Source organism: Aythya ferina (assembly GCF_964211825.1).
Source record: "Aythya ferina genome assembly, chromosome: 13".
NCBI lineage: Eukaryota > Metazoa > Chordata > Aves > Anseriformes > Anatidae > Aythya > Aythya ferina.
This window is the reverse complement of record NC_140311.1, coordinates 6,415,931-6,440,937: the sequence shown is the minus strand read 5'-3', so window position 1 is coordinate 6,440,937 and position 25,007 is coordinate 6,415,931. Positions and strand designations below refer to the sequence as shown.

General features: G+C 61.8%; 4 protein-coding genes across 12 annotated transcripts; 2 read left to right on the top strand and 2 right to left on the bottom strand.

Annotated features, from left to right (window-relative positions):
* Window positions 1–212: 212 nt before the first annotated feature.
* CSTF2 (cleavage stimulation factor subunit 2) lies at window positions 213–6,845 on the bottom strand. Of its 3 annotated transcripts, XM_084534075.1 has the most exons (15): window positions 6,747–6,845; window positions 6,565–6,643; window positions 6,076–6,245; window positions 5,631–5,767; window positions 5,382–5,501; window positions 5,139–5,282; window positions 4,888–5,011; window positions 4,500–4,562; window positions 3,093–3,152; window positions 2,323–2,464; window positions 1,808–1,959; window positions 1,231–1,508; window positions 952–1,077; window positions 546–671; window positions 213–416 (listed from the first exon to the last, which is right to left on the bottom strand). In XM_084534075.1, exons 1-14 carry the CDS (start codon window positions 6,802–6,804, stop codon window positions 549–551), a joined length of 1,776 nt encoding a protein of 591 aa, XP_084390201.1. In that variant the 5' UTR covers window positions 6,805–6,845; the 3' UTR covers window positions 213–416; window positions 546–548. The 3 variants fall into 3 exon arrangements, with proteins under 3 accessions (XP_084390201.1, XP_084390202.1, XP_084390203.1); XM_084534076.1 differs by lacking the exon at window positions 3,093–3,152 and having other exon boundaries at window positions 6,747–6,844; XM_084534077.1 differs by lacking the exons at window positions 1,808–1,959; window positions 2,323–2,464; window positions 3,093–3,152.
* On the top strand, window positions 6,788–10,200 carry TRMT12 (tRNA methyltransferase 12 homolog). Of its 2 annotated transcripts, none has more exons than XM_084534079.1 (7): window positions 6,788–7,098; window positions 7,186–7,348; window positions 7,434–7,632; window positions 7,710–7,860; window positions 7,941–8,050; window positions 8,978–9,135; window positions 9,212–10,200. In XM_084534079.1, exons 1-7 carry the CDS (start codon window positions 6,803–6,805, stop codon window positions 9,674–9,676), a joined length of 1,542 nt encoding a protein of 513 aa, XP_084390205.1. In that variant the 5' UTR covers window positions 6,788–6,802; the 3' UTR covers window positions 9,677–10,200. The 2 variants fall into 2 exon arrangements, with proteins under 2 accessions (XP_084390205.1, XP_084390204.1); XM_084534078.1 differs by having other exon boundaries at window positions 9,206–10,199.
* Window positions 10,201–10,571: 371 nt separating this feature from the next.
* Window positions 10,572–18,739, top strand: SYTL4 (synaptotagmin like 4). Of its 5 annotated transcripts, none has more exons than XM_084534071.1 (17): window positions 10,572–10,699; window positions 11,690–11,852; window positions 11,981–12,196; window positions 12,701–12,810; window positions 12,998–13,112; window positions 13,289–13,396; window positions 13,706–13,835; window positions 13,924–14,014; window positions 14,148–14,251; window positions 14,357–14,443; window positions 14,665–14,843; window positions 15,055–15,157; window positions 16,009–16,170; window positions 16,837–16,942; window positions 17,435–17,534; window positions 18,051–18,259; window positions 18,464–18,739. In XM_084534071.1, the coding sequence occupies exons 2-17, from the start codon at window positions 11,743–11,745 to the stop codon at window positions 18,604–18,606; spliced, it is 2,073 nt and encodes a 690-aa protein (XP_084390197.1). In that variant the 5' UTR covers window positions 10,572–10,699; window positions 11,690–11,742; the 3' UTR covers window positions 18,607–18,739. The 5 variants fall into 5 exon arrangements, with proteins under 5 accessions (XP_084390197.1, XP_084390200.1, XP_084390198.1 ...); XM_084534074.1 differs by lacking the exon at window positions 10,572–10,699 and adding an exon at window positions 10,733–10,871; XM_084534072.1 differs by lacking the exon at window positions 10,572–10,699 and adding an exon at window positions 10,885–10,934.
* A 469-nt stretch (window positions 18,740–19,208) lies between these two features.
* On the bottom strand, window positions 19,209–24,768 carry SRPX2 (sushi repeat containing protein X-linked 2). 2 transcript variants are annotated; one of them, XM_084534068.1, is made up of 11 exons: window positions 24,615–24,768; window positions 24,293–24,390; window positions 22,302–22,388; window positions 22,014–22,205; window positions 21,699–21,875; window positions 21,246–21,372; window positions 21,014–21,135; window positions 20,725–20,904; window positions 20,512–20,645; window positions 20,319–20,440; window positions 19,209–20,142 (listed from the first exon to the last, which is right to left on the bottom strand). In XM_084534068.1, the coding sequence occupies exons 2-11, from the start codon at window positions 24,360–24,362 to the stop codon at window positions 19,962–19,964; spliced, it is 1,392 nt and encodes a 463-aa protein (XP_084390194.1). In that variant the 5' UTR covers window positions 24,363–24,390; window positions 24,615–24,768; the 3' UTR covers window positions 19,209–19,961. The 2 variants fall into 2 exon arrangements, with proteins under 2 accessions (XP_084390194.1, XP_084390193.1); XM_084534067.1 differs by lacking the exons at window positions 24,293–24,390; window positions 24,615–24,768 and adding an exon at window positions 22,860–23,084.
* Between the last annotated feature and the right edge of the window lie 239 nt (window positions 24,769–25,007).

Genomic DNA, 25,007 nt, shown 5'->3' with positions numbered 1-25,007 from the left:
GTCTCCCATCAGTCTCCCCAGGTGACAACTTCAGCTTCCTGCAGGCTGATGTTTTCTACCGTATTCCTAGCGAACATATAATAAATCCCAAGAGTATTTCTGGCCCTATTGCTGGGAAAAGAGTGGTCTGGACTAGCCTGGAGCCAGGTCAGACTGTTCCCAGCAGTCCTCCCCTTGCCTCCATGACCATACAAGGCAGCCTGAGACATGGCTTTACTCAAACCCTCCTCCCACTTTATTCCAAACATCATAAAATATACACACAGAAAAAGGGACAGATGGAAGGGAAAACACTGGGTAGCAAAGAGGAACGTCTCCAAAAACGCAGCATCAACTTGGACAACAACAGGAAGCAGCCGCCATGGAGCACCTTCCATGTCCAGGCAGATGGCATCTCCACCACGCACCTGCCAGGCCTGCAAGAAGGAGAGGGATGGGCGTGAGCCGTCGCAGAGAGGGGAAAGGCAGGGCAGCCCCGTACTGAGCAGCTCCCTGATTTACTGAAGGACAGCAGGCACAGGCTGCAGCAGGGTTAAGGATGTCACCTGTTAGGGTGCCCCCGTGGATTTCTGGATTTGCTCCTTTAGAATAAGGATGCTTTGGCGCTGCTCTGGGGGCAGCATGGCGATCTGGTCTGCTGTCAGCTGCAGAACCTGCATGATCAGGGCTGCCTGTGGGGAGAAGGGAGAATCAAGAGGTGCTCTGCCTGAGCAGCTATGGGTTACCATAGCCAGGAGGTGGATGCTGGAAGGACAGAGTTTCCTCTGCAGCAGGACTTGCAAGCTGCCCAGGCTCCGAGCAGAGCAGGGTAAAATAACCACCTGCTCTAAACGTGGCAGGATTGGCACCTCTGGAGCACAAACTCCCTGAGGCACGGCAGTCCTCTGATGTGGTAAGGCACGCAGAAAGTGCTGTCCCCAGCGTCTCATCCCTTCCCAACTGCCCACTCACCTTCTCATGATCCTGGGGGGTGACCTGGCTCTGTCCAGGACTAAAGCCTCCCGGCTGACCAGCTCCCTGGACCCCTGCTCCAGGAATGCCTCCTCCTTGCATGCCTGCCCCTGCCATGTTAGGAACCTGTGGGCACAAGAAAACGACTGAGGGGTCTCTGGGCTCAGCTCAACAACTACAAGAACACAGAGGAAACGATCAGACAGGTGCCCACACAGCCAGCCCCAACCCGTGAGACGCTGTGGGTGCCCCATCAGCCAAGCAGAGGTGTTGCAGTACCTGGCGGGGCCCCTGTGGGCCACTGGCTCCCATATTAAGCGGTCCAGGACCCTGGATCCCACCAGGCATTGGGCCACGTGGGTTGGGACCAGGCCCGCGAGGCTCCAGGCCACGGGGCTCCATGACCCTGGCCTCCATGGCCCTGGCTTCCAGCACTCGTGGCTCCAGGACCCGCGGCTCCAGGCCTCGTGCCTCCAGGCCTCGCGCCTCCATCACCCGGGGCTCCAGCCCCCGTGGCTCCAATCCTCGCGGCTCCAGCCCTCGGGGATCCCTTCCAACTGCAGGGGAAAGACAAGGCAAGCTGTAGAAGGGAGCAGCGCTGGGGGAGGTGGGGTGGGAGCGAGCCCGCTGCCTCCTCAGCCAGGGGGTTTAGCAAATGCCAGGAAGATGCAGGGCCAGGGACAAAGGAGGCATGCCTGGAGGAAGTCCCTTGCTCTGTGGGACTCTTCCTCCTTGCCTTGGGGTCATTTCACTGCCCAAATCCCCTTCCTATGTCCTGTGTTGAGGCAGCGGGCTCCACTCTGCCCCCTCAGCTGTTTGCTTTCAGCCACCCGTTATTTCATGCCCCCTCTCTCACCTCGAGCATCCATCAAGGGCCCCCGCGGCTCTCCCATCAGTGGTCGGGGTTCTCCCATGGGTCCCCCCCTCATCTCATGGGGGGGGCCACGGCTGTCGTGGCCCGGCATGTGGTGCATAGGGGCTCCTTGGTGGGGCGGCCCAAGGTAACCTCTGGCGCAGAGAGACGAGGAGAGCAAAGCAGGAGGAAGAGAAAAAGCGAGAGTGTGAATCAGACACTGGCTTGGCACGGTCTGGGCACAGCGCTGGATTGCTCCCAAAGCCGGCCGCAGGGGAGGAGGGCGAGGCTGGCACGGGGACGAGTGCTGTCAGTCCCATGTCACAGGGCTGCTGGCATCACCCTGGGGATGTCCCATCCCCGGGGAAAAGGGGCTGGCCCCTGTGGTCAGCAGCACACAGGCCTCCGAGCGGGCAGCTGTGACTCCCGGAAGGCTCAAGCCATCCCTGTCCTCAGCAAGAGGTCACCCTTGGGCAGGGGGCAGTGCGAAGGGCTCTTCTCCTTCCCTCTCCCCTCACCTGGGCTCCACTTCTCCAGTGACTGAGAGCAGCGTCCCTCCGCGAGGGTCATTCGGGGCATCTCCCAAAAGGCCTCGCGGCGGCGGGCCACTAGCAGGTAGAGGTCCACGCTGCATGGGGGCCCTCGGATCTGGCATGGGCACTGCCAGGAAGACACACAAGAACTTGTGAGGATCTGCACAACCAGTGCTCTGCTCAGACTGTCCCCCAGCACCCTCGGGGCCAGGATGTGGACAGCCTCCCTGCTCCCCGGCACAGGCAGATGTGCTGTATGGACTGCCGGGGGAGCAGCCCCTTGCACAAGGCCAGAGCCCTTTCCCTAGGTGCTCAAAACCCCTTTCCCTAGGTGCTTGTTTCATCCCTCTCTTTCCCTCTCTGGTTCTACCTCAGGCTCCTTACAGCACCAGGTGGCCAAACTGAGTGTGGGTGCCCCCGTGGTGATCCCTACGAGTGCGGGCATCAACGCCGTGCTGATGTGGGGCCAGGAGCAAAGCAAGACTTGGAAGGCTCCTGGCAGTAAGGTGTCAGAGGGGGCTGGATCCTAGGTGAAGACCTTCTCCAAGCAGGCTCTCTTTTCCACTGGTGTCTCTCCATGCACAGCACTAGTGCGTTCTCTGCCCCTGGAGAAGATCCTGCCTCCTCCTAACTCTGCCAGACTACACAGAAGGGTATGCCAGTCCCCGGCCCTCAGCACAGCGGGGTGACAGCTGCTCTCTGCACACCCCATAACGAGCTCCACGACAGCGGGGAGCTGGCAAGTGCCGGGATACCTTGAACGCGTTCGATAGACGCAGGCCTGGCAGGTCCCACGGGCGAAAGCTGAAGGTTCCCTGGGCAAGCAGCAGGAAAAGAGGGAGAAGAGCAGACACGTAAATAGTGTATGCACACATGCACTCAGCCTCGGGGACAGCGCTGCCTCAGCCTGCGGGGGCCTGCTGAATCACCTCCGCTCCCTGGCGTCCCCCAGGACGCCTATCGAGAAGATGCTGCCTGCTGCCCATCTGGCTGTATCAGCCTCTTCCACTAACGCCACCGCTGTCATCGTGGGCACGGCAGCCAGCTCGGCAGTGTGCCGGACTGGGCAGAGCTTTCCCTCGCTCACCCATGTGAGCACGCAGGGCAGGAGAGCGAAGCGCCCTGCCAAGAGAGATCAGCACAGCTGCAGGGCCACGCTGTGCCCCACAGCGCCGTGAGTCAGCTCCTGCCCACAGCTCCCCACGGCGCTCCTCAGCACCAGCTTTCTGCCTGCTCTTCGAAACCTTCTGGGTACCAGCAAAACTGCCAGGAATTACAGGACCGCTCTCAGGAGGATGGTGCTCACCCCGCGAAAAACGACAGGCAGCTGCCCTAAAGATATCTGAGGCTGGAGGATCTCAGAACAGGTTCGCCACCTTCCTGAAACAAGGCCTAAGATACAAATCTAGGCGAGAGGTGTTCGCTCCCTGCATGCCTTACTACTGGAAGAACAGGAACGCCTTGCCCTGTTTGCGCTACCCTCGGCACATGGCTTGATGGGGCAGCCACGCAATTTGTGGAACGGAAAGGAATCCGGCTCCAGGGCTGGGCTGCACAGACCGTGCCTGCAGAGGGAGGGAGGGAGGAAGGGCCAAGCAACTGCTCGCTGCAAAATTCCCTGCCAAGCCTTGCACTCACTATCACAAGCAAAAGCAAAGACTCAGCTCCCTCTGCTGGGCACGGCACGGGGAGCACAGGGAGACACGGGCAGACACCGCGGCAGCACAGCTGCTTCCCAGCACCCAGGCAGCAAAGAAGGACAGGGACTGGAGAAGAGCAAGCTCTGCCTGCCTGCACAAGCACAGGGACAGATGCGGGCTCAAAGAGAGACAGAAAACACAGGCACAACCCACCCTCTGGGGCTCTGTGGGGACTGGCAGCTCTCCTGGTTTCCAGGACATGTCTGCACAACGCAGTGCAAAACAAGCTGGGAACAAACTGGTGCATGGGCTGGAGCCCTGGAAGCAGGAGAGCCGTTACCACAGCCTTGCGCCTAAGCGAACAAACCCAGACGTGGCCCAGTGCTACAGGAGCTGCCCCATCTCCAAACAAGGCTGCAGGCAGGGGCTCTCCTGGTGCAGCACTGCTCAGTACCTGTAGCCTGGGCCCCTGCTGGAGCGAGGCTCTCATGACACACAGCAAGAACTTAACCTCTGTTTTACCTTGTCCACGCTCCAAGGGCACAGGCCCTCCTCCTGGTATCCCGACCTGCGGCTGCAGCCCACCTGAGAGGGAAAAGGCACGGGTCAGATCCCTCCTTGGCTGTCCCTGCACAGCCGACCAATTCCTTCAGCCCCAAATACCTACCCCCTCCCAGATCCTGGGGTAGCATCCGGAAGCTTATTTTCTTGCTGTTGGTTCCCCACGGAGATAAGCCAACTTTCTGACCTGCTGCTGGCAGCAGCCACAACCACAGTCCACAGCCACGGGAGGACAAATGCTCCCACGGGGCCAAGCCCTCCGGTCACGGGAAGGTACAGGGGGGCCGTCTGCAGGACCCGCCTGCCCGGGGCAGCCCAGGCACCGTTCAGCCCAACACCACGCACTCACCTCCTGGAGCCATGGGGCCAGGGCCAGGGCCCTGCACAGCAGCTGCCATCTGTCCTGGTGCTGGCACTCCTCCCTGCATAGGCGGCTGCATCAGAGGGGGAGCGCCGTTGACGTGCATGCCACCCTGCCCGGGAGAGAAAGCAGGCCTCAGCAAAGCCCTGTCACCCAGGCACACGCAGCCCAGCTGGGAAAGCCAGTGCTGGCAATGCCTGTCACTTCCAGCACGGTGAGTGCATCTCCGAGGCTCTTACTATGGGCTGAGGCTGGGACGATGGGGTATTCTGGGGGTTCAGCTGGGCATTCGGCCCCGGCCCTGGTCCCGGCCCAGGTCCTGGCACTGGCTGCTGGTTGCCTGGGATCAGAGGAGGAACACTGGTCTGGCGATGCAGGATTTTCTAGGAGCAGAAGGAGGAGAAAAGGAGTCTTCTTCCACCCCCTGCAACAGGCTACCACCAATATCCTACCGGCCCCAGAAGAGGCAGCAAGGGACAAACCAGTGCGATCTCCGGGTCGACGATCCTCATTACCACCTGGGCCTGCAGCAGGGCGTAAGCCAGCTGGGGGTTCTGCAGCAGCATGTTCCTGGCTTCCTGGGGGCTGTTCTGGACGCACAACTGAGGATACACACACACAGATCACAGCTCTGACAAGGCATGACATAGGTCGCGAGGGCATGGGCAGCTGTGATAGAAGGTGCTGAGCTCAGGCAGAAAGCAGGGAGCACAGCCCTCCCCTTCACTCACCTTCATCTGCTTCATCAGCTCAAACATCTGCTCGGGTGGCAGGCTGGCAACCGCTCGGCTGATGGACTCAGGAGCATCTTCAGGATTGACAGGGTCCCCATAGGGTGACTCTATGATGGGTGCACCAGTACCCAAGCCTGCAACACAGTTTGGGATAGAAGCTGTGACCTCACACAACAACATGAACTATCTTTAACTGTCCACCAGAAGGGAAGTGCCATGCCATTAAGAAGAGGCAGCAAAAACAGGCAGAACATGGAGGAAACAGAAAACCCAGCTCAGCCCCAGCACCCCTCTGGCAAAGCTGCTTGCTGTGCTGCTTGGAGCATGTCGGCTCCACCAGGCTCCCCTTTCACCAGACTCACGGAACCGGCACCCACTGTAACACCAAAAAGGCCAGAGCCAGCGCAACACCAGTTCTCTCCGCTACCAAATTGAGACTCACTCTTCAGCTCCTCCTTGTTCTTCTCGCTGGCCGCGTTGTCGACACGCAGGGCCCTCCCGCTGAACTCTCGCCCGTTGAGGTTCCGCATGGCGCTGAGGGCCGTCTCCTGGTCTTGGTACTCGCAGAAGCCATAGCCCTTCGGCTTTCCCGTCTCCCTGTCATACACCAACCTGCGCAGCGAGGGGGAGAGAAGCGTCAGCGCTACGGGTGGCACAGGCACAGAGCCCGGCTGTCAGGATAGGCCACGCAGGAGCCCTGGGAGCAGCATAAAGGTGGCTGGGACAGCTCAGGGTGTGTGCCAGCAGACCCTCAGCCCGACCCAAAACACCTCCTGTGTGCAGGCCCATGGGTGCCGCCAGGACAGCCCCCAGCTGCAGTGCTGTGCCTCCCGGGGCACCTCCTGCTCCCTGCCTGTCCCTGTGGGGCTCCAGCTGCCCCCGAGCCCCTCATCCACAGCCGTTTGCAGCCCAGCCCCCCCCAGCGCCTCACCTGAAGCTGACCACGGGCCCGACCTCGGAGAAGATGTCCTTCAGCTGCTCCTCGGTGGCCTCGTACGGGATGTTCCCCACTGCGGACACAGACACAGAAACGCTGCCTCTCAGCCCCGGCGCCCCCCCCCCCCGCACACCTCCCCGTGGCTCCCCGAGGAGCCCAGCCCCGCCACCCCTCACCGAAAACCGAGCGCAGGGAGCGGTCCACGGCCGGGTCCCGCACCGCCAGCCCCGCCATGCCGCCCGCACAGCGCCGCCCCCCGCTTCCGCCGGGCCCCAAGGAGGAGGCGGCGGCGGCGGCGCCGTGCTCCGGGAAGGCGCTCCGGGGAGAAACGGAGCCCGGCCACAGCGCGGTCCCCCCGCTGCCCTACGAGCTGGATGCCCCCTCATGCCCCCCGTGTAGGCTCCGCGGGGTCCCTCGGGTCCTCGCAGGCGCTGTCCCCAACGTCCCCGCTGCCCCCATGGCCGCCCTGGAGCGAGGTGGCTCCGTCCTGGCGGCGGTCACGGAGCCGCGCTTCGCACAGCGGCTGAGGTGAGCCCACAAAGGGTGGCCCTGGGCATCAAAGCCACTGCTGTGCCCCACGGGGGAGAGGTGCTTGAGGTGGCCTCGGCCTTGCAGGCGGCATTTGGAAGAGGAGCGGCTGCTGGATGCGCGGTACCGGCTGCAGGAGGTGGCGGGGGGCAGCGTGGCCCTGCCGGTGCTGGAGGTGGCGGAGCAGCGGCTGCGGGAGCTGCAGGAGAGCGGGGCCCTGGAGCTGCCCTGCAGGCTGCTCCGCATCCAGGTGGGTGCTGCCCGCACACGGGCTCAGGCTGGTGGTAGCAGTGAAGGATTTGTGGCATTTTTCCTTGTCCACGTCCCACCCGCAGAGCCCCATCCCCTCCAAGGCGGCCAGCGTGCGGACGCCCGCCCAGAAGCTGCGCGGCGAGCTGCGAAGGATGGTGCTGGGCTTGGGGGAGAGCTGGTCGGAGGAGCTGGAGCACGACGTGCCCCGCTCGTGGCAGCGCCACGGAGACCTGGTCCTGCTGAGCGAGGACAGCTTCAGCGCTGCGCTGTGGACGAAGCTGGGTAAGGGGAGCAAAGCTTGCTCGCGTGGCTGCTGCTCACAGAGCTGCCCGGCCTCTCCCAGCACGGCTGTGTTGCAGGCCCAGCGCTCTGGGAGACGGTTGCCTCCGCTCTGGGTGCCCAGCGCCTGGCCAGGCGAGGACGGGTGCTGCCAGGCGGGATGCGGTCCCCGAGTGTCACCCTGCTGCTGGGCCAGGACGGCTGGGTGGAGCACGTGGACAACGGCATCAGGTAGGCAGGGGCATGCTGCAGTGTGTTGCATCGGCTCCGGGGAAGGGGCTGCTCTCAGCAGGCTGGTGGTGTCCCCGTAGGTATACATTCGACGTGACCAAGTGCATGTTCTCCCCGGGCAATATCACGGAGAAGCTGCGGGTGGCCTCGCTGCCGTGCGCTGGGGAGGTCCTGGTGGATCTCTATGCAGGTACCAGCCCTCAGGGACAGCAGGGAGGTTTGGCAAGGCAGGCTTGCAGGGGAGAGCAGGCAGAGAGCGGTGATGCAGGTATTGATAGCATCCAGATGGAGGTGAACCATCATGAATTCTGGATTGAAAAATGCCCTGGATTGGAAAAATACTCTGGGATGTGGCTTAGAGCTCCTGCCCCATCTGGAAGCCCTTGGGTGACCTGGCACTGTGGTTTCTCCAGTGTCCCTGTTGCCTTTGTACACTCCAGCTGACCTTGTGCTCAGGCTCCACAGAGCGCTGCTCTGTAGTTAGTGCTGGTCAGAGGAACTGTTTGCATCCAGGGAGAAGATTTGCCCTCTTTTTGAACCATGGATGTTGTTTCTGAAAAGCTCCCATTGATGATCTGACTGTATTGAGTGCGATGTGCTTCTATGACAAGCTGGTGATAACTGAAGTGTGCAGATGGTGTGACTGTTCCTGTGCTGTAAGGTGACTGGGGACATTGTGTCAGGCTTCTGTGCGCGTGAAGAGCTGTGTTTTGTACTTAGGGAAGTTAATGTTTCCAGTCTGTCTCACAGAGAAAGGATGTGGCGCTCACAAAGTTGCTCTTGGTTAATTAAAATAAATGTTGGTCTTGACACTTTTTACATAGGCTGGAAACAGAGCAGGACAGGGTAGGTCTCGAACCAGTGGGTAAAGACTGAACATAAAATAAGTTCCTCTGTAAACATTTTTCAAGATGAATTTTGCTTTTACAAGGATGAGGGAGAAACAAAATTCCATTTTGTGAGCATTTCCCCAGTGTGTAGGTTTGTTCCAACCCAAAAAGCAGATTCATAGAGCCAGGGCAGTCATCTGCATCCTGACCAGCCTCCAGGGAGGAGTGCAGACCTCAGGAGACACCTGCACCGTGCCCACTGCTGCTGCCACCTCTTCTGCCCCCAGGGATCGGCTATTTCACACTGCCCTACCTGGTTCACGCAGCGGCTGCCTTCGTCCACGCCTGCGAGTGGAACCACCATGCCGTGGAGGCCCTGCGGAGGAACCTGGCACTGAACGGCGTGCAGGACCGCTGCCACATCCACCACGGGGACAACAGGCAGGTGAGCAGCACCCCCTGGACACGGCATCCTTCTTCTTCGTGGTCCCTGCTCACCACCCTTCTCTTCCCAGCTGCAGCTGCAGGACGTGGCTGACCGGGTGAACCTGGGGCTGATCCCCAGTTCTGAGGAGGGCTGGCCTGTGGCCTGCCGTGTCCTGAAGAAGGGCACAGGAGGCGTTCTCCACATCCACCACAACGTGGAGGCTCTCCCCGCACCATCCTGCCTGCAGCCTGCGGTTCCAAGGAATGAGCAGAGACCTCCAGGGGACAGCAGCTCTGGAGAATGGGAGGACGGACAGCGGGAGATGCAGAGTCCCGAGGAGACTGAAGGCGGTGGGAAGGAGATGCCGGCAGCCAGGGTCAGGCCAGAGTGGCAGAGGTGGGCTGAGGCTGCTGCGGCACGGATACGGGAGCTGCTGGAAGAGCTGCACGGGCAGCCGTGGCGGACCAGCATCCTGCACATTGAGGCAGTGAAATCCTACGCACCACACGTGCATCACATCGTGCTGGACCTCGAGTGCCGTCCAGCACTGCCTGCCTAGCTGGCTGTGGAGCCTCGGCGTGGCCCAAGGACATGCGAAACAGGGGTGGCAGCGTTGGTGGCAGGGAGATGTGATGGTTGTCTCTCTCCAGAGTGCCAGCTCAGGACAAGCAACACAAGCTCAGGCCAAGCAGTGAGCTGGTGCCTGCCATCCCTGCCCTGCACAAGCTGCGTTAGGCAGGAGCTGCACAGGAGCTGTGTCATGGCTGAGGATGGGGCTGAGCTGGGGCTGAGCGCACCCAGGTCCTACCCTAGCTCTGCCTGCTGCTGCTTAGTGCAGGAGCATCACACTGGCACCTGGAGCTTCTGCTTTGGATACATGCTGGCACTTTCAGCCCCATTTTCACAAGGAAGAAAGCTGCAGGACCAAATAAACCTCAGCATTCATGCTGGGCTTTGTTTCAGTGCATCAGGTACAGACTCTATTCTTATCTTTACCAGCATGCTTTTTTTTTTTTTTTACTGAAAACAAGTTTGTTCATTTCAGTTTCTTCTTACTTTTTTTTTTTTTTTTCTTCAGAAATAAAAATGTTTCCCACATCTAGCTGGCGTCCAGTTAAAATGCAAACATGGGTGCAAGTGTGGGGTCCTGCCTGGGGACACTGGCCTCTACCACTGCCCCTTTATGGTGCACGGCGAGGAGCTGTGTCCCCACACACCCAGCCCCACTCCTTGCTGTGCCCCATCTGCTCCCAATTACACCAGTGGGTCCAGGAGCCACTGTGGCCCTATTGGCCGCCTGCCAGAGCACCCATTTCCATGCAGCCCCTTACCGGGACGAGGGGATGCAGGGAGGGGGGCCAGGAGCCGTGCCAGCCTCTCCTCCCCGTCCCTCGCCCACCTCCCCCGGAGCCCAGCCGGCGGCTTTATGGCTGCGTGTGTGTGCTCTTGGGGAGGAGCCGCCTTTCCGACGGCGGGGCGAGCAGGCACGCCTGCAAACACCGGGGCGAAGCGGGGCGGCTCTGCCCAGCCCTGCCGGAGCTTTGGGGCACGGCAGCGACCGGAGGAGCGCAGCCCCTGCACCGTGCGTCCCGGGACCGGGGCTGGGAACCGGGGACACCTCGGGGACAGCTCGGGGACAGCCCGGCGAGGCGAGGGGCGGGCAGCCGGGGGCCGCCCCCCGGGGCCGGGCCAGGCGGGGCCGCGCAGGTGCCTGGGGAGGTTGGGGCCGTCCCCGCTGCCGGGACCCGCAACAGGTACCGGGGGGGGGCGACGTGGGGCCGGGCCGGGGGGGTCGCAGCTCCTGGGAGTGCGAGCGGGTAAGAGGGGCGGCTTTCCCGGGGGGCGGCACACCGCTGGAAGCACCCCCTGCCCCGCTTTCCCTTTTCTCCATCCCCTAAATCACCAGCTTGGCTTTCGCTCCGCTGCGGGAAGCCCTGGGCTGGGGGGGGTCTGGGGATGCGGGGAGCAGCCCCGCCGGGCCGGCTCCGAGCCGTAGAGCCGCGGAACTCGTTCTGCCCGGCCAGCCGGGGCCGGAGGCGCTGGGCGGAGAGCTGGGAGCAGCAGGCGGCCCGGCACGGCACGGCCCGGCACGGCCCTGCCCTGCAGCCGGGCTGCAAACCGCGCCCGGGCGCTGCGCTGCGCTGCGCTCTGCTGCCCGCACGGGGCTTGCTCGGCTTCGGGGTCTCCAGGAGGAGGGGTCCCGCTGCTGCGGCTCTTCTCCCCGCACTTCTCCTCTCCGGCTGCTTTGCTCGGGGAGGTGGCAAACAGCTTTTCACGCTGCTGCTCCGCTTGTGCGTGGGGTGTGGGTCACAGCCCCTGCGCTCTGTTCTTCCCTCTCCCAGGGTGCTGGGTGCAGGTGGGGATCACGGGGGGAGAGCTGGAGGCTCGAGAGCCGTGCCCTGCGTGGTCAAGCAGGAGGGTGATGTGGGCTGGGGGTGTCAGCTGGTTTGGGGACCCCACAGTGTGACTATCGGGGCTGGGGGTGGCCTCCAGCCCAGGGATGGCGGCGAGTCCTGCCCGTGCCACGTGGGGTTGGGGTGTGACCCCGCGGTGTGGTTTGCTTTGTCCCCAGCACAGACGCATCCAGCTCCTTCTGGCAAGGGCGAGCGATTTCTGGGCCAGGTGATGTCGGAGGCTGTGGACCTGTCCTTCCTGTCGGATGTCGAGAAGGATTTGATCCTGCAGGTCCTGCAGCGCGATGAGGAGCTCCGCAAAGCAGAGGAGAGGAGAATCAGGTGGGGATGCGTCTGGGCAGGCAGGGTTCACCCAGGGGGTGGCTGGAGGGGCGAGGACTGGGGCTGGCTGGGAGCTTTGTGCCGGTCTCGGGGTCCTCCTGCAGCTCTGACTCTCCTGGTTTGAGCAGGCGCCTGAAGAATGAGCTGCTGGAGATCCGGCGCAAGGGGGCCAAGCGGAGCAGCCAGCGCTACAGCGAGAGGACCTGCGCCCGCTGCCAGCAGAGCCTGGGCCGCATCAGCCCCAAGGCCAACACCTGCCGGGGCTGCAACCACTTGGTGTGCCGGGAGTGCCGATCCTATGGCCCCAACAGCTCCTGGCGCTGCAAAGTCTGCACCAAGGAGGCGTGAGTACCCAGGGACCGGCTGGCACGGACCTTCCGTGTGCTGCTCTGTCCCCTTCCTCTGCTCAGTCGCCCCAACTTGATGCCCCTTGGCCACCTTCTGTAGTCCAGCTCTCAGCCTGGTCTTCTCCACCACAGGGTAGCTGTCTGTTGTAGCTTCCCCAGGCTGCTCAAGATGGGCAACCTTGGTTGGGCAATCAAGAACTGGGCCATGCCCTGCTCTTGGGTCTCCTTTGTGCCCACCCTGCGCCTTTCCCCCCTTTATGTGACTCCAGCCTGTGTTTCATGCAGCCCACTTTTCTCTCTCTCCTTTGCTTCACCTGCCATACAGAACCCCCCCTCACTGTGTTTCCTGATGCTGCAGCTGGCCCGTCATTTGCCCAGGGCACAGTCTCTGCTCAGCCTCCCGCTGGCTTTGCTCCTCTTGGCTGGTTCCCAGCACCATGGGCATTTGAAGGGTGCGGTGGGATGCAGGGAACGGCCCCTCACTGCCCCTCTGCCCTGCAGGGAGCTGAAGAAGACAACAGGGGACTGGTTCTACGACCAGAGGGTCAACCGCTTCGCCAACAGGCTGGGCAGTGACATCGTGCGGCTGTCTCTGCGGCACAAGTCTGCAGGTAGGGTGAGGTGGTGCTGTGCCACCAGGTGTTGGAGCGATGCCTTCTTCCCCAGCCTGTCCCTCCAGGATGCTCCAGCTTTCCCTGGCCTGTGCCCAGATTGGGGTTGGCCAGGAAGAGCCTCTCTTCGAGGCTGCAGGCTTCTGTGCTGGGGAACGAGCCCCTCCTGAGTCCTCTCTGCTTTCAGCCAGCAAGAGGGAGACCGTGGGACAAACCCTCCTCCAGAAAGCACAGCTCGGTGATCCCAAGAACATCTCTGCACCCCGGCAGAAGAGCCCCCAGGAGCCGCGGAAGGCCCACAGGTGAGGAGGAGCTGTTCTGAGGACCCTGTGTTTGGGGAGGGATCACCGATAGCCCATCCGGGTGCAGGGGAGACAGCTGTGGGGACGAGAGAGAAGCTGCCACCCTGCTCTGAAGGTCTCTCTCAGACCAGCTTCCTCGCCAAACGGGATGTACCTGTGGTTTCGTTTGTCTGCAGTTTGTTTCCTGATGCCTCAGACCCTCGGGACGGCAAGAGTGACACAGAGTCCATGGAAAACATGAGCCTGGATGGCTACAGACCTGGTCCTGGTGCTGCTGGGGGCAGGTAAGGGCAAGGCTGGGACTGGTTGTCCGTGGCAGTGCTGGCCTGGCAGAGAACGAGGACCTGCATCTGAAGGCTGTCTTTGTCTGTGCGCTGCCTTGGCTTGAGGAGGGAGATGCTGGCTCTTCTTGCCAGCCCGAAACCTCGCACTGGGCAGACAGGTCCTCTGCTCCCTGCACTGTTCCAGGCTTGTTCATGCAGCTCTTCGGAGCTTGTGGCGAGAGCAGTTCCCAGCCAAAACTTGGCTTCCTGGCCGTGCTTCTTTTGGCTGGGGTGCCGGCCCGAGACAGACCTTTTCTGTGTCCTCTGCAGGAGAAACTCTCTGGAGAAAGCTGCTGCTGTCAAAGAGGGCAAACAGGTTGCTGCACCAGCAGGACCCGCGGTGGCCAGCCTGACCCTCCCTCTCCCCTCCAGAAGCGTGCTTTCTGCCTCCAATGGACGGGTGAGTGCCGCTGCTCTGCCGGGGCTCAGGGCTGGGAGCCCTGCGGTGCCCCCTCTGCCCTGCTCTGCACCGGGCTTCTCCCTCCTAGGAGGCTCCCGTGGGAAGCCGCAGCAGCGTGTTGGCGGATGAGCATGCAGCCTTATTCAAGAAGAACCCCCGGCGGGTGGTGAGACCGGCAGGTGAGAGCCGTGTGGAGCCCGGGGAGGCTTTGGTGCGGGTGCACGAGGTCTGGGCAGCTCCTCGCGGTGACGGAGCTGCAGGGCTGTGCTAATCCTGCAGCCTTTTTGTCTTATCTCCCCATCTCCCGTGCAGATTACACCAAGTCGGTGATTGACCTGCGCCCAGAAGACTTTGTGGGTGAAGGCAGCACCCTGGGAGACAGGAGCAAGTCGGTCCCTGGCCTCAACACGGAGCTGGTGAGACCCTTGGCAGTGATGGTACTGGCTGAGGCGTGGAGCTGGCTGCACTGCTCATGTGCCTCCCTGCTGCTCCCCACGCAGACGGTCTCTCTCTTGTTGCAGGATGAGGAGGAGGAGGACATCGATAACCTGGTGGAGATCCATCGCCAGAGGGTGGCCCGGGGCAGCATGCGCAGCGGCACCTCCTCGGTGAGTCCCGCGGCTTGGCTGTGCCCTGTAAAATGGGGGAGCTCCCAGTTGTTTCCCAGGGAGCCTGCATCTTAGTGGGGCACTCAGTGACCGTCCCCAGCCAGGAAGGGCTGGTCTTGGGCTAGGAGAGGGGCTGTGTGGCAGAGCTGTCAAGAATCCCCTTGCTGAGCACAAACAGGGGATGGTGAGGCTGCCCAGCTCAGGCCAGCTGTGCCTTCCAGAGCACGCTGGGGAGCATGGTCAGCATCTACAGCGAGGCCGGCGACTTCGGGAACATCACGGTCACCGGGGGCATCTCCTTCTCCCTGAGCTACGAGCTGAAAACGCAGACCTTGTTCATCCACGTGAAGGAGTGTCGCCAGCTGGCCTACGGGGACGAGGCGAAGAAGCGCTCCAACCCGTGAGTGCTGGGAGGGGAAAAAGTGGCAGTGAGCTGGGAAGGGACAGGCTGGTGATGCTGCAGGGACCCGAGGCTCTGCTGGTGGTGCTCAGCAGGGTGTGGGGTGCCCACGGGAGATGGGAGCTGTAAGTGGGGGTTTTTGGTGAGCTGGGAGGCCTGGGCTGTCCATGGGGGCTTGGGGATGAGGAACTCCACCTGCTGCTCCCCTCAGGTACGTGAAGACCTACCTGCTGCCTGACAAATCCCGGCAAGGGAAGCGCAAGACGACCATCAAACGCAACACCGTGAACCCCTTGTACAACGAGCTGCTGAAGGTGAGCAGGGATGGGCTGGGGTCAACCAGGTCCCCTCTACTGGGGGCCAGGCAGGTGTGGTGGGGGATGTTCTACATACAGACGTTGTGCCCTGAAAGCTGGGGAGAAAAAAAAAAAAAAAAAAAAAAAAAAAACGCAAACATTTCCAGGCTGGGTCACTGCTGTAGTATCTCTGTGGTGCCTGTCCTTGGGTGCTGTGGAGGCACATCTGAAGATATGTGTGTGTCCTTCACAGCCAGCATTCCTGGCTCCTGCACCATCCCCCAGGGCAGAGGGTGCTTATCCATGGACGTGGCTTTCCCTTGGAGAAGGCTCCTTACCACCAGGGCATGGCAGCCTGGCTGTGCAAGCCGGAGGGCAGCACGGCTGCAGAGGCAGAGATAAGGCAGTTCTGGCCCCAGCAGCAGAAGCACTCAGCGCTGCCCTTTAGCTCCTGGTCCCCGCTGTGGCTGGCACAGGGCGGTGGGAAGGGCTGGCCCTTCCCCGAGCCCTGCTGAAAGGAGGTGGTGCGTCCCGGCACTCCGACAGGAAGGAAGTGGGAGCTGGAAAGCATGGTTTGGTTTCCAGGCTCTTGTGGCTCAGCTTGCCCCAGCCCCAGGTTTGCTGAGGTCTTGTGCTCTGACCACCTGAGGCTCGGTGGACTGGCAGAGCTCCCCCTGCGGTGGGAAGGAGCGGGGTGGCTGGGTGCCACAAGCCTTGGATGCACTCCGAGGGCTGCCCACCTGCACACTGGCACTGCTGCCCTACACCCGGGGTCTTCCGCAGGCTTTCCCCCCTCTGTTCTGGGGGAGCTCAGCACAGTCTGGGGGCTGCTTCTGGCTCACCTGTCTCTTTGCTGCCTCTCTTCCCAGTATGAGATCAACAAGTCCCTCCTGCTGGCAAGGACGCTGCAGTTTTCGGTCTGGCACCACGATCGTTTCGGCCGGAACACGTTCCTGGGGGAGGTGGAGATCCCCATGGACTCCTGGAACTTCGACAGCCACCGGGAGGAGTTTCTGCCCCTGCACGGCAAGGTACCTGCCGCAGCCCTCCTGTGTCATTCCTGCATGTGAGGATGGCCCTGAGCGGGCAGGGGGGTGCAGGCATCTTGGTCGAGCTCCTGAATGGCTTGTGCCTAAACAAGTCTTTGGAGAAACAAAGACCCCAGGTCAGATAGCAGCGCTGTCATAGTGAAAAAGGCTGATCTAGGCTTAAGCCTGGCTTCTCTTTTCCTCAGTATATCCCGTGTGATGCAGTCAGATGTCTCTCTGCCCAGTCAGGTATTTTCATTCTGTTTGCTTGTTTGCTCCAAGACTGCAGCTCTTCCTGCCTCCCTGCCCCAGTAAGGAAGGATGGGAGCCAACTTCAGGGAAACAAATAGGGGAAACTGGGCTCGGCATCCTGCTGTGGGCTGCAGAACAGTGCAGTGAGAGGATGTTGTGCAGCTGGATGGCAACAGCAGATGCTTTTGCTGTTGGGACTTATTCAGGAGCCTGGATCTCTTGATGAGCTCCCGATGCAGACTCGGCCCTTTGCATCGCTGGGACTCAAGTGGCTGCTGAGCTAAAAGGGGTTTCCTAAAGGATGCAGTTAAAGCAGAATAATCCCAAAGGAGCTGCTCTCTTAGCCTGAGCTGGTGACTGCTGGAGAGGGCCTGCAGGCATTTGTGCTGTGGTAACCTGGTCATTGCCTCTTTGCAGACTGGGGCAGATGCTGCTGGCCTCCACCAGTACAAGGGGGAGCTGGTTGTCTCCATGAAGTACATCCCATCCTCCAAGCACCCTGTGGCTGGCAGTGGCAGAAAGGGTGAGTGCTAGAGCTCCACCATCTTCGTGTAACCTGGCGGTGTTCACTGCCCTCTACAACGTGCTGGGAATTCCCAGCTCCAGATACCTTGCACTCCTCTGGGAACTGCCTGTGGGCGGGCAAGCTGGGTGGATTTGTTGGGTTGTGCAACTTGAGGTGTCTGAAATGCCTGTGAGCTGCTGGCTGCTCTGGGTCACAGCAGACCTGGCTGCCCTCAGGCTGCTCAGCAGCTCCAGAGCTTTCCTGACACTGGACCACTGTCACCAGTGCTGGTCCCTGGTCCAGGCTGGACTTTCGGGCCCCACATGGAGCTATTTGTCTCGGCAGTCAGGGCCAGCAAGGAAGGAGGCAGGAGGAGTTACCACCCTGGGATCTGTACCTGCCTCTGAGCTGGAAGTCCTTCTGCAGAACCTTTTGCACTGGGGGGGAAGCAGTGGTGAAAGTTGGTTAAATCTTGCTCTGCTGTTTTGTTTTGTTTTTTGTTTTTTCCAGGCAAAACAGGAGAAGGTGGTGAGCTCCAGGTCTGGATCAAAGAAGCCAAGAACCTCACAGCTGCCAAATCTGGGGGGACATCAGACAGCTTTGTGAAGGGGTGAGTGTGGGTACTGGATGAAATGGGTGAAATACTGAAAATAATGAGTGAAAGCACTGCCCTCCCTGGCTGCCTCCCATGACACTTCCTGGACCTGGTGCTGAGATCCAGGGAAGGGAAGTCTCTTTATTAACTGCTCTGTGCTGGCTGTGCTTGTACCCTGAAAGTCGCTGTCTGCCCGTCTCTTGCTAGAGACAAGTTTTCAGTAGCGAACACGTTCCTGGGTTTGAGCCAGCTGAGAAGAGCTGCTCAGGGTCTGTGAGGCCTGTGCCTGTTTGTCATGGCTGGAGGCTGCGCAGAGGGGTCCCCTGAGCTGGGGAGGTGCTTGTGCTCTTCCTGCAGGCTTGGCCCTTTTCCCAGGCTAGCAGGGCTATCTGCCAGGACTGGCTCCTCCAAAAGCTGCCATCAAATTGCCTTCCCCGAGGTCACCAAGCAGCCAGGCAGCTGTGACTTGGGCTACCTGTGGAGGTAGTTGCGTGTGTGTGTTGCTAACTCCAACGGGGCTGCTTCCCCCAGCTACCTCCTGCCACACAAAAACAAGGCCTCCAAGAGGAAGACGCCTGTGGTAAAGAAGACCCTGAACCCTCATTACAACCACACCTTCGTCTACAACGGTATCAACCCCGAGGACCTGCAGCACATCTGCCTGGAGCTGACTGTGTGGGACCGGGAGCCTCTGTCCAGCAATGACTTCCTTGGAGGCGTCCGCCTGGGTGTGGGCAATGGTGAGGAGCCCTGGGGCTGTCGGGAGGAGTTGCAATCTGCAGAGGGGTGTGGGGGTGAGGAAGGCTGCTGTGGTGGTGGGAGAGGCCCTACACAGCCTGTCACAGATATAGGACCAGCACTTTTGCTGGGGGCTGCCTCTGCTGCAGGGAAGCCGCTCCTGCGCTGAGGCTGTCTGTAACGTCTCCCTCTCTCCTTTTTCCAAGGCATGAGCAACGGGCAGGCTGTGGACTGGATGGACTCCACGGGTGAGGAGCTGAACCTGTGGCAGAAGATGTGCCAGTACCCAGGCTCCTGGGCGGAGGGCACGCTCCAGCTCCGTTCCACCATGGCCAAGCTGAGGCCGTAGGCAGCAGCACAGGCAGCAGGCCTCACCCTGGGGCTGGCACGGCTGCTCTGGAGCTGCAGCACAGCCAAACTTAATTATTTTTCGCCTGTATTTTAATAAACATGACCTTCTCTAAACAGGCTTGGGCAGAAAATCGTCTTGGCCTAGCTTCTCTTTAAAGGTTTTTGCATTTGTTGTAAGCTTTGGACCAAATTTCAGGCTGAACTGGAGTCCTGGTGGGCCCTCCCTTCTTTCCCCCAGGCACGCTGCTTTGAAACCACTTTGAGTGGTTGGGTTTCTTTATTCTTTTTTCTTCTTTTCCTCCTCCCACCCTCTCTGTTTCACAATCTGCTCCCTCTTTGTCTTCTCCACCCTCTTCCTCAAGGAAGTTGCTGGCACTGGGGCTCTGTGGTAGCGAGCAGCCCAGCTCGAGCCCCAGCGCTGGGGCTGGAGGGGAGCAGCAGTGGGGCCATGCTGGACAAGATGTGCAGGGTCAGCGGCTGTGTGTGGGGCTGTGCATGGGGATGTGGGGCAGCACAGGTTATTGGGGGCAGCTGCCCAGTCCCTGCATGAAGGATGAGTTTTCCCGTACCTCTCTGGAATACTCTTTCTACCAGCGCTGATATTTTTTATACAAATTTATTAATTTCAAGTTTAATATTCTACTGCCAACATAGTTCCCAGGAAGGGTGCCACAGTGCTGGGTGGAAGGGGAAGCAAGTGGTAGGGTGCAGATCACGAGCCTCGGGGGTACTCTGTGCACTGGATGTCTCTTACTGTCTGCTGAGCATGGGGCCATGTGCTACTAATAAAGGCTTTCTGATGGTTCTGGCAGGAGCCTGGCATCAGTGTCTGGCCAGCAGGACTGAGCCCAGGCAGGGAGGGAGCAGGTTTAAGTTGTGTATGAGGTGAGGACGGCCACGATGAGGGTGAAGCTGCTGCAATAGAGGCATTTGTAACATCGCCCTGCCTGCTCTTCCCTCCCCTCCCTCCTCTGCTCTGGCAGCTTTCCTAGGATTTGGGGCACTCACATGTTCACAGTCTGTCCTCCCGCTGGGTTCCCTTTTCCCTCCTGCCCTGGAGTTTGAACAGAGGCACTCCAGCATCTCCTGGTGTGGTCCTGGCTGGGGCTGAGGCATCCTGCCCTGCAGCCAGCGGGGGCTCCTGGCTGCTGCACAGTGGGCACGCTGTTAGCACGTGGCCCCTGTCCCGTTGTGTCCCTGCTCACCTCTCAGTGCCAGAGCAGCCTGAGAGTGGCTCCCTTCCCTCTGGAAGTCCTTGGCATCCCGGTCCTCCTCTACAGTGGGCGACTAGAAAAGCAGAAAGGAAGGTGTCCGTCCTCTGAGGGGGGTGGCAGGGGTCTCCCTGGCGCTGCCTCAATCGCAGGGGTCCCCGCTCTGTGCCCGCTGGGCTGCCTCCTGCTCGCTCAGCAGGTACGTGTCGATGAAGTCGAAGATCTCATCCGGGCTGATGGGCAAGATGTAGCGCTCACGATCGGTGCCCGCTTTGTCCAGCAGCACCATGTTGAAGTGGTAGCGGGTGAGGTGCAGGAACTGCCTGGGGGTGCAGAGGGGAGCTGGTGGTTAGGACCGGGGCCCCTGCTTTGGGGATGAGCCTTCCTACCCCACCCAGCCATGGTCAGGCCCTCCTGAGGGTGGTTGCTTCTACCTCCTGAGGGCCATGTGCCAGAAGGGCCACGTACCCTGCAGCCAGCCTGCCCCGTCCCGTGGTACCTGAGCTCCTCCATGATGCCAACAGACAGCTGATGCTCCCGGATGCGCCCCACTTCGTGCGGGGGCTGCCCCACCAGCTCAATGATGGTGACGTGCCGCAGGTCCAGCCCACACGTGGCTTGCTGCAGAGGAGAAGGGGAGGTGGTGAGAGGGTGCTGGCGGGGCACAAGAAGGGGGCGGTGCGAGGCCTCACCTGCAGCATGGAGATCTGCATCTTGTAGTAGCGGTTAGCGGAGTCGGGGGCTGAGATGACAAGGAGCCGGCGTTTCTCGTAGAACTGATCCAGCAGGCTGGCTGCCGAGTTCACAGCTGTGTTGATCTGCATGGCTGGGACACGAAGCGAGCGCGTGAGCACAAGGAGAAATGCCATTCTGCACCCTCTCTTCCCCTGCCCCTCGCCACTTACGTGCACAAAGGGGCTGGGAGCCTGTCCATTGCTGGGTGGACTGGCAGACCCGCAGGGAGGTGCCCTGGCGCTCGTAGCCCCCGTCGCAGAGGTACTCGCACGTGGCACCGTAGTTGTTGCCGTCAGAAGTGCAGGAGAGGTAGCCGTGCTGCGGAGGCTTCAGCACAGGGCAGCGTCTCACTGTGAAGGAGGAGGCCAGGTGAGATCAGGCGGCCGAGCAGGCTAGGGGTGTAGGACACGGCCCCGGGCAGGGATGAGGGAGCCTGCAGCCCGAGGGAGCCCTCTTCACCTTGGACACGGATCCTGAACTTGCAGCTGGCCCGGTTGTACGCCTGGTCGTAGGTGGTGTAGCGGATCACATGCTCTCCTTCAGGGAACTCTGAGCCAGGTTCTGGGCCCCGCAGCATCACCCTGCAGCCAGCAGATGGGTTTCTCGATCAGGGCCCCAGGAGGGACATTCAGCTGTCACCAATGCAGCCCCCAGCCTTGGCTGGAGATGCCAGCAGCGCCTCTGTGCTCACCTCTTGATGACACCATCGGCAGAGTCCTTCACGCGCGGTGGGTCCCAGTACACCGTGGCAGTCAGCTTGCCTGGCTCTGCTATCCGTTCACGGGAATCCGGGCAGCGGATCTTGGGAGGTTCGACATCTGTCCGCAGGAAGGAGGAATAAGCTTGGGGAACCTGGGGATGTCGGGGCTGTGCTACCAGAGCAGGGCACTGAGTGCCCAGCAACCCCACAACTGCTGAGCACAGCCTGGCACCCGCAGCAAGCAAAGCCTGGTGTAACGCCAGCACCGAGTGCCAGCCCTGGAGCGATGTGCCCTGCACCAGCCTGAGCTCTGAGGCTAACAGCACCTGGGTCAGGCACCGGGGGTGACGCCTGCAGGCACAGAGGGGATGGAGGGCAGCCCTGCCCACGGGGGTGCATGCCCCAGCAGCATCGGGCTGGGAGGGCGGCAGGGCGAGAATTTACCTACACAGATTGGCTCGCTGCCGCTCCAGCGCCCGTCCTCCATGCACGTGCGGCTCCGGTCGCCCTCCAGCTGGTAGCCGGGCAGGCAGGTGTAGTCGCAGCGAGAATCCATCTGCACTCCGGCCGAGCACACGTAGGAGCCCCGCAGCACCGCCGGCAGCACGTGGCATCGGATCTCTGGGCCAGACGGAACAAAAAGGAGAGGGAAGAGGCTGGGCTGGCCGTGCCAGCGGGCAAAGCGCCCGGGGCTGGCTGCCGCAGGGCTGGTGATGCCTTGGGGGAGGCCGGCGAGCCGGATCAGCGCGGCATACTCACGTCGGCAGTACGCCATCCCGGACCAGCGGCGGCTGGGCAGGCACTGCACGGCGCTGCGCCCCACCAGCCGGTAGCCGCGGGCGCAGCTCAGCTCGCAGTGCGTCCCCAGGCTGCTGCGGTAGGAGCCCCCCTGGGGCGAGTAGCAGGTCGCCTCTCCACGGTGGATGTTCAGCGTGGCGCACCACTGGGGCACTGGAGGGGGGTAAAGGGAAGGAAGGGAGGTACTCGGCTGTGCTGTGTCTCGGTTTCCCCATGGGGAGCTGAGGAACAGGCCTGGGGTGCTGTTACCTCGGCGGTAGTCCAGGGCAGGCTCAGGGGGGGCTTCTTCCACGTACACTTCATTGGTGTGGCTCTCAGCGGTGTAGTAGCCGGACCCTGGCGAGGAGGAGAGAGATGAGGAGGCCGTGCAGCCCAGGTGATGCTGCCTCCCCGTGCAGCAGCACAATCCAGTCCCAAACTGTCCTGCGAGTCCCCAGAGGGAAATCTCACCTCCAGTTTGACTTTGCCCTGTTGTCCCAGTGCCCTGATGGGTCTGGCACTGCTGGGAAGGGTTAAGCAGGGCAGACAATGAGCCCCGTTCCTGGGGACGTGGTGCACGCTGGCACCAGCCCGCAGACTAAACAGCCACAAGGGCAGACGTGATTACTGCAGGAAATGGGTGCTGGCCTGAAACAGGCTGGCAGAGACCCCCGGCCTTTCACTGCCAGGAAGCCATCCTCCAACCGATCCTATTGAACTCTCCCTGCCGCTGTGCCATGGGTACAACCAGCTCTGGTCCAGGGGGAAGGAAGAAAACCTCTCTCCTGCCCGTCCCAGCAGAGCAAGGGAGGCTCTGCCTCTCCTCACCTCGCTGGAGAGGGCCGGGCAGAGATGCAGCCCTTGCGTCCCAGGGCAGGACGGAGCTGCTGGAGGGACGGTGCTGGAGGAGCTTGGCCGGAGCTGCTGGACCCACGCCACCCCTGCTGTGCAGAGCGGCCCCTGGCCCCATGGGCAGGGGGAGGACAGCCCGGTGGGGGCCTCGCACCGGCGGGGACCCTCTGGCCTGCACAACCCCGATGTCCCCACGGCAAAGCGAGCGGTGGGGGCAGGCAGGGAGGCGCGGGGGGCTGGGGAGGAAGCCCTGCACGTAGAGAGAGCTGGCGCCCTTCCCTGCGGCCCCTCGGCACGCCGGCCGGCCGCGGCATTCCCCAGCACTGAGCTCACGTTTCCGCCGCTTTTCCGCTGGCCCCCGCCAGCGCTGCCCCCTCCTCGCCCCCCCATTGCTGCGGGGAGCCCATCCCACCGCACACCCTGCTTCGGTCCCGCTGCTGGGGCTGGGAGGGCTCGTCCCCTGGCCGTGCTGTGCTGCGGGCACTACCCAGCCTGGCAGCACCCATCTCCCCTTCCCCCCGCCTGCTTTTGGCAAAGGGGGGGGGGATGAAAGCTGAGGCCAACCCAACCCGCAGCCCCTCCGTCACGTGGAGGAAACTTTTATTGCAAACCTCTCCTACGAGAGCCTTACTACAGAGCGGCTCCCCCCTCTGCTTCCCACAAACTTGTGAAGTCACCCACTCGTTTCCACAAAGCCTTTTATCCTGCTGCCCTTCCCACGCTGTCTGGCGCCAAAGAAATACGGCTGCCTCTGGGGAGCCCAGCACCAGGGCTGGCACCGGCGGGGCCAGCAGCGGGGCCAGCAGCGGGGCTCCTGCCTGGCAAGCAGGGCTGTGTGGCTCTGCCCCACGGCCCTGGGGGCTGCCTGCTGCCACGGGGGGCTGCCCCTTCCTAGCAGATGTACCATATCATTGCAGATGCTCACCTGGGACAGCCCCAGCCCAGCAGGAGCATCCCCTGGCAGCACCACGAGGGGAAGGGGAATGGGATCGGGAAGGGGAAGGGAGGACAAGAGCCCCAGCCCAGCTGCCCAGCCGCGGGTGGGCTTGGGGCTGAGCTCTCCATCCAGGCGGACATCTGCTCGCCGATGGCTCCAGCGGGAGCGGGGAGTCAACGGAAAAGTTTAGCTCTCACAAGCCGGGCTGTGATGGAGAGGCTGGTTATTTGCTCATCTCTGGATGCTTCCCAGCCCCGTGGCGGTGTCTGCTCTGCTCTCCTCTCCTCTCCCCCCCCGGGCCCAGAGGAGCAAGCCCTGATGCTCTCCCTGCCGGCACAGCACCAGGACCCCTCTCCTTCCACCCCCCAGCCTCTCGCCTCCACCCTCACCCACCCCACCGCTCGCTGTCCCCCTGCAGGCCCCCGCAAGGGGACCCGTGCAGGTGGCAGCCCGCGATCCCCGCGGCACCCACCTTCGTGCCACGTGGATGACACCAGCCTGGTGAGGAACACCAGCAGGACGGGGGCTGCCTCCTGCGCCATGCAGCGGGCCGGGGCCAGGCCAGGCCTCCTGCAAAGATGGGAACAGGCTCGGATCGGCACGCGGCTCCCTCCGTCGCCCCGTCCCTACACCGCCGGCTCACGCTCCCGCTTGGCCGCGCTGCCTCTGCTGAGCAAACCCACTTTTTCCCCCTCCGCTGCCTATCCCAAACATTCAAAAGGCGTGAGTCAGGCCCCAAAACGACGAGATCGTCAAAAGCAATAAATCCCAGGGCTGCCTGTTTTTCCGTGCACCTTCTGCTTCTCCAAGGCTTCGAAAGCTTTGCAGATGTTTCCCTGCGAGCAGCAGAGCCAGGAGCCGCTTTCCGAGAGGGAGCGAGCGGAGGAGCTTCCCACCAGCCTGGCCAGACTCCTGCAACGGGAGCTCCGGTGACGGCAGAATGAGGACAAAACCACAGGAATCAGGACCCTTTTTATTTTTTTTATTTATTTTTTTTTTTCCACCGGGGAAGGGCTGGCTCATGCGGGACGAGCCGAGGCTGCGACGAGAGAGGAGGGAACCTCGCCACGAAGCCCAGCCTTTGAACCCAGGCCCGGGGGCGAGCGCTTCCAGCTGGGCTCTGGCTCCCAGCTGCAGCCCAGCCCCCGGCAGCGAACGGAGCCGGGCAGGGGGCTGCGACCCCCGGG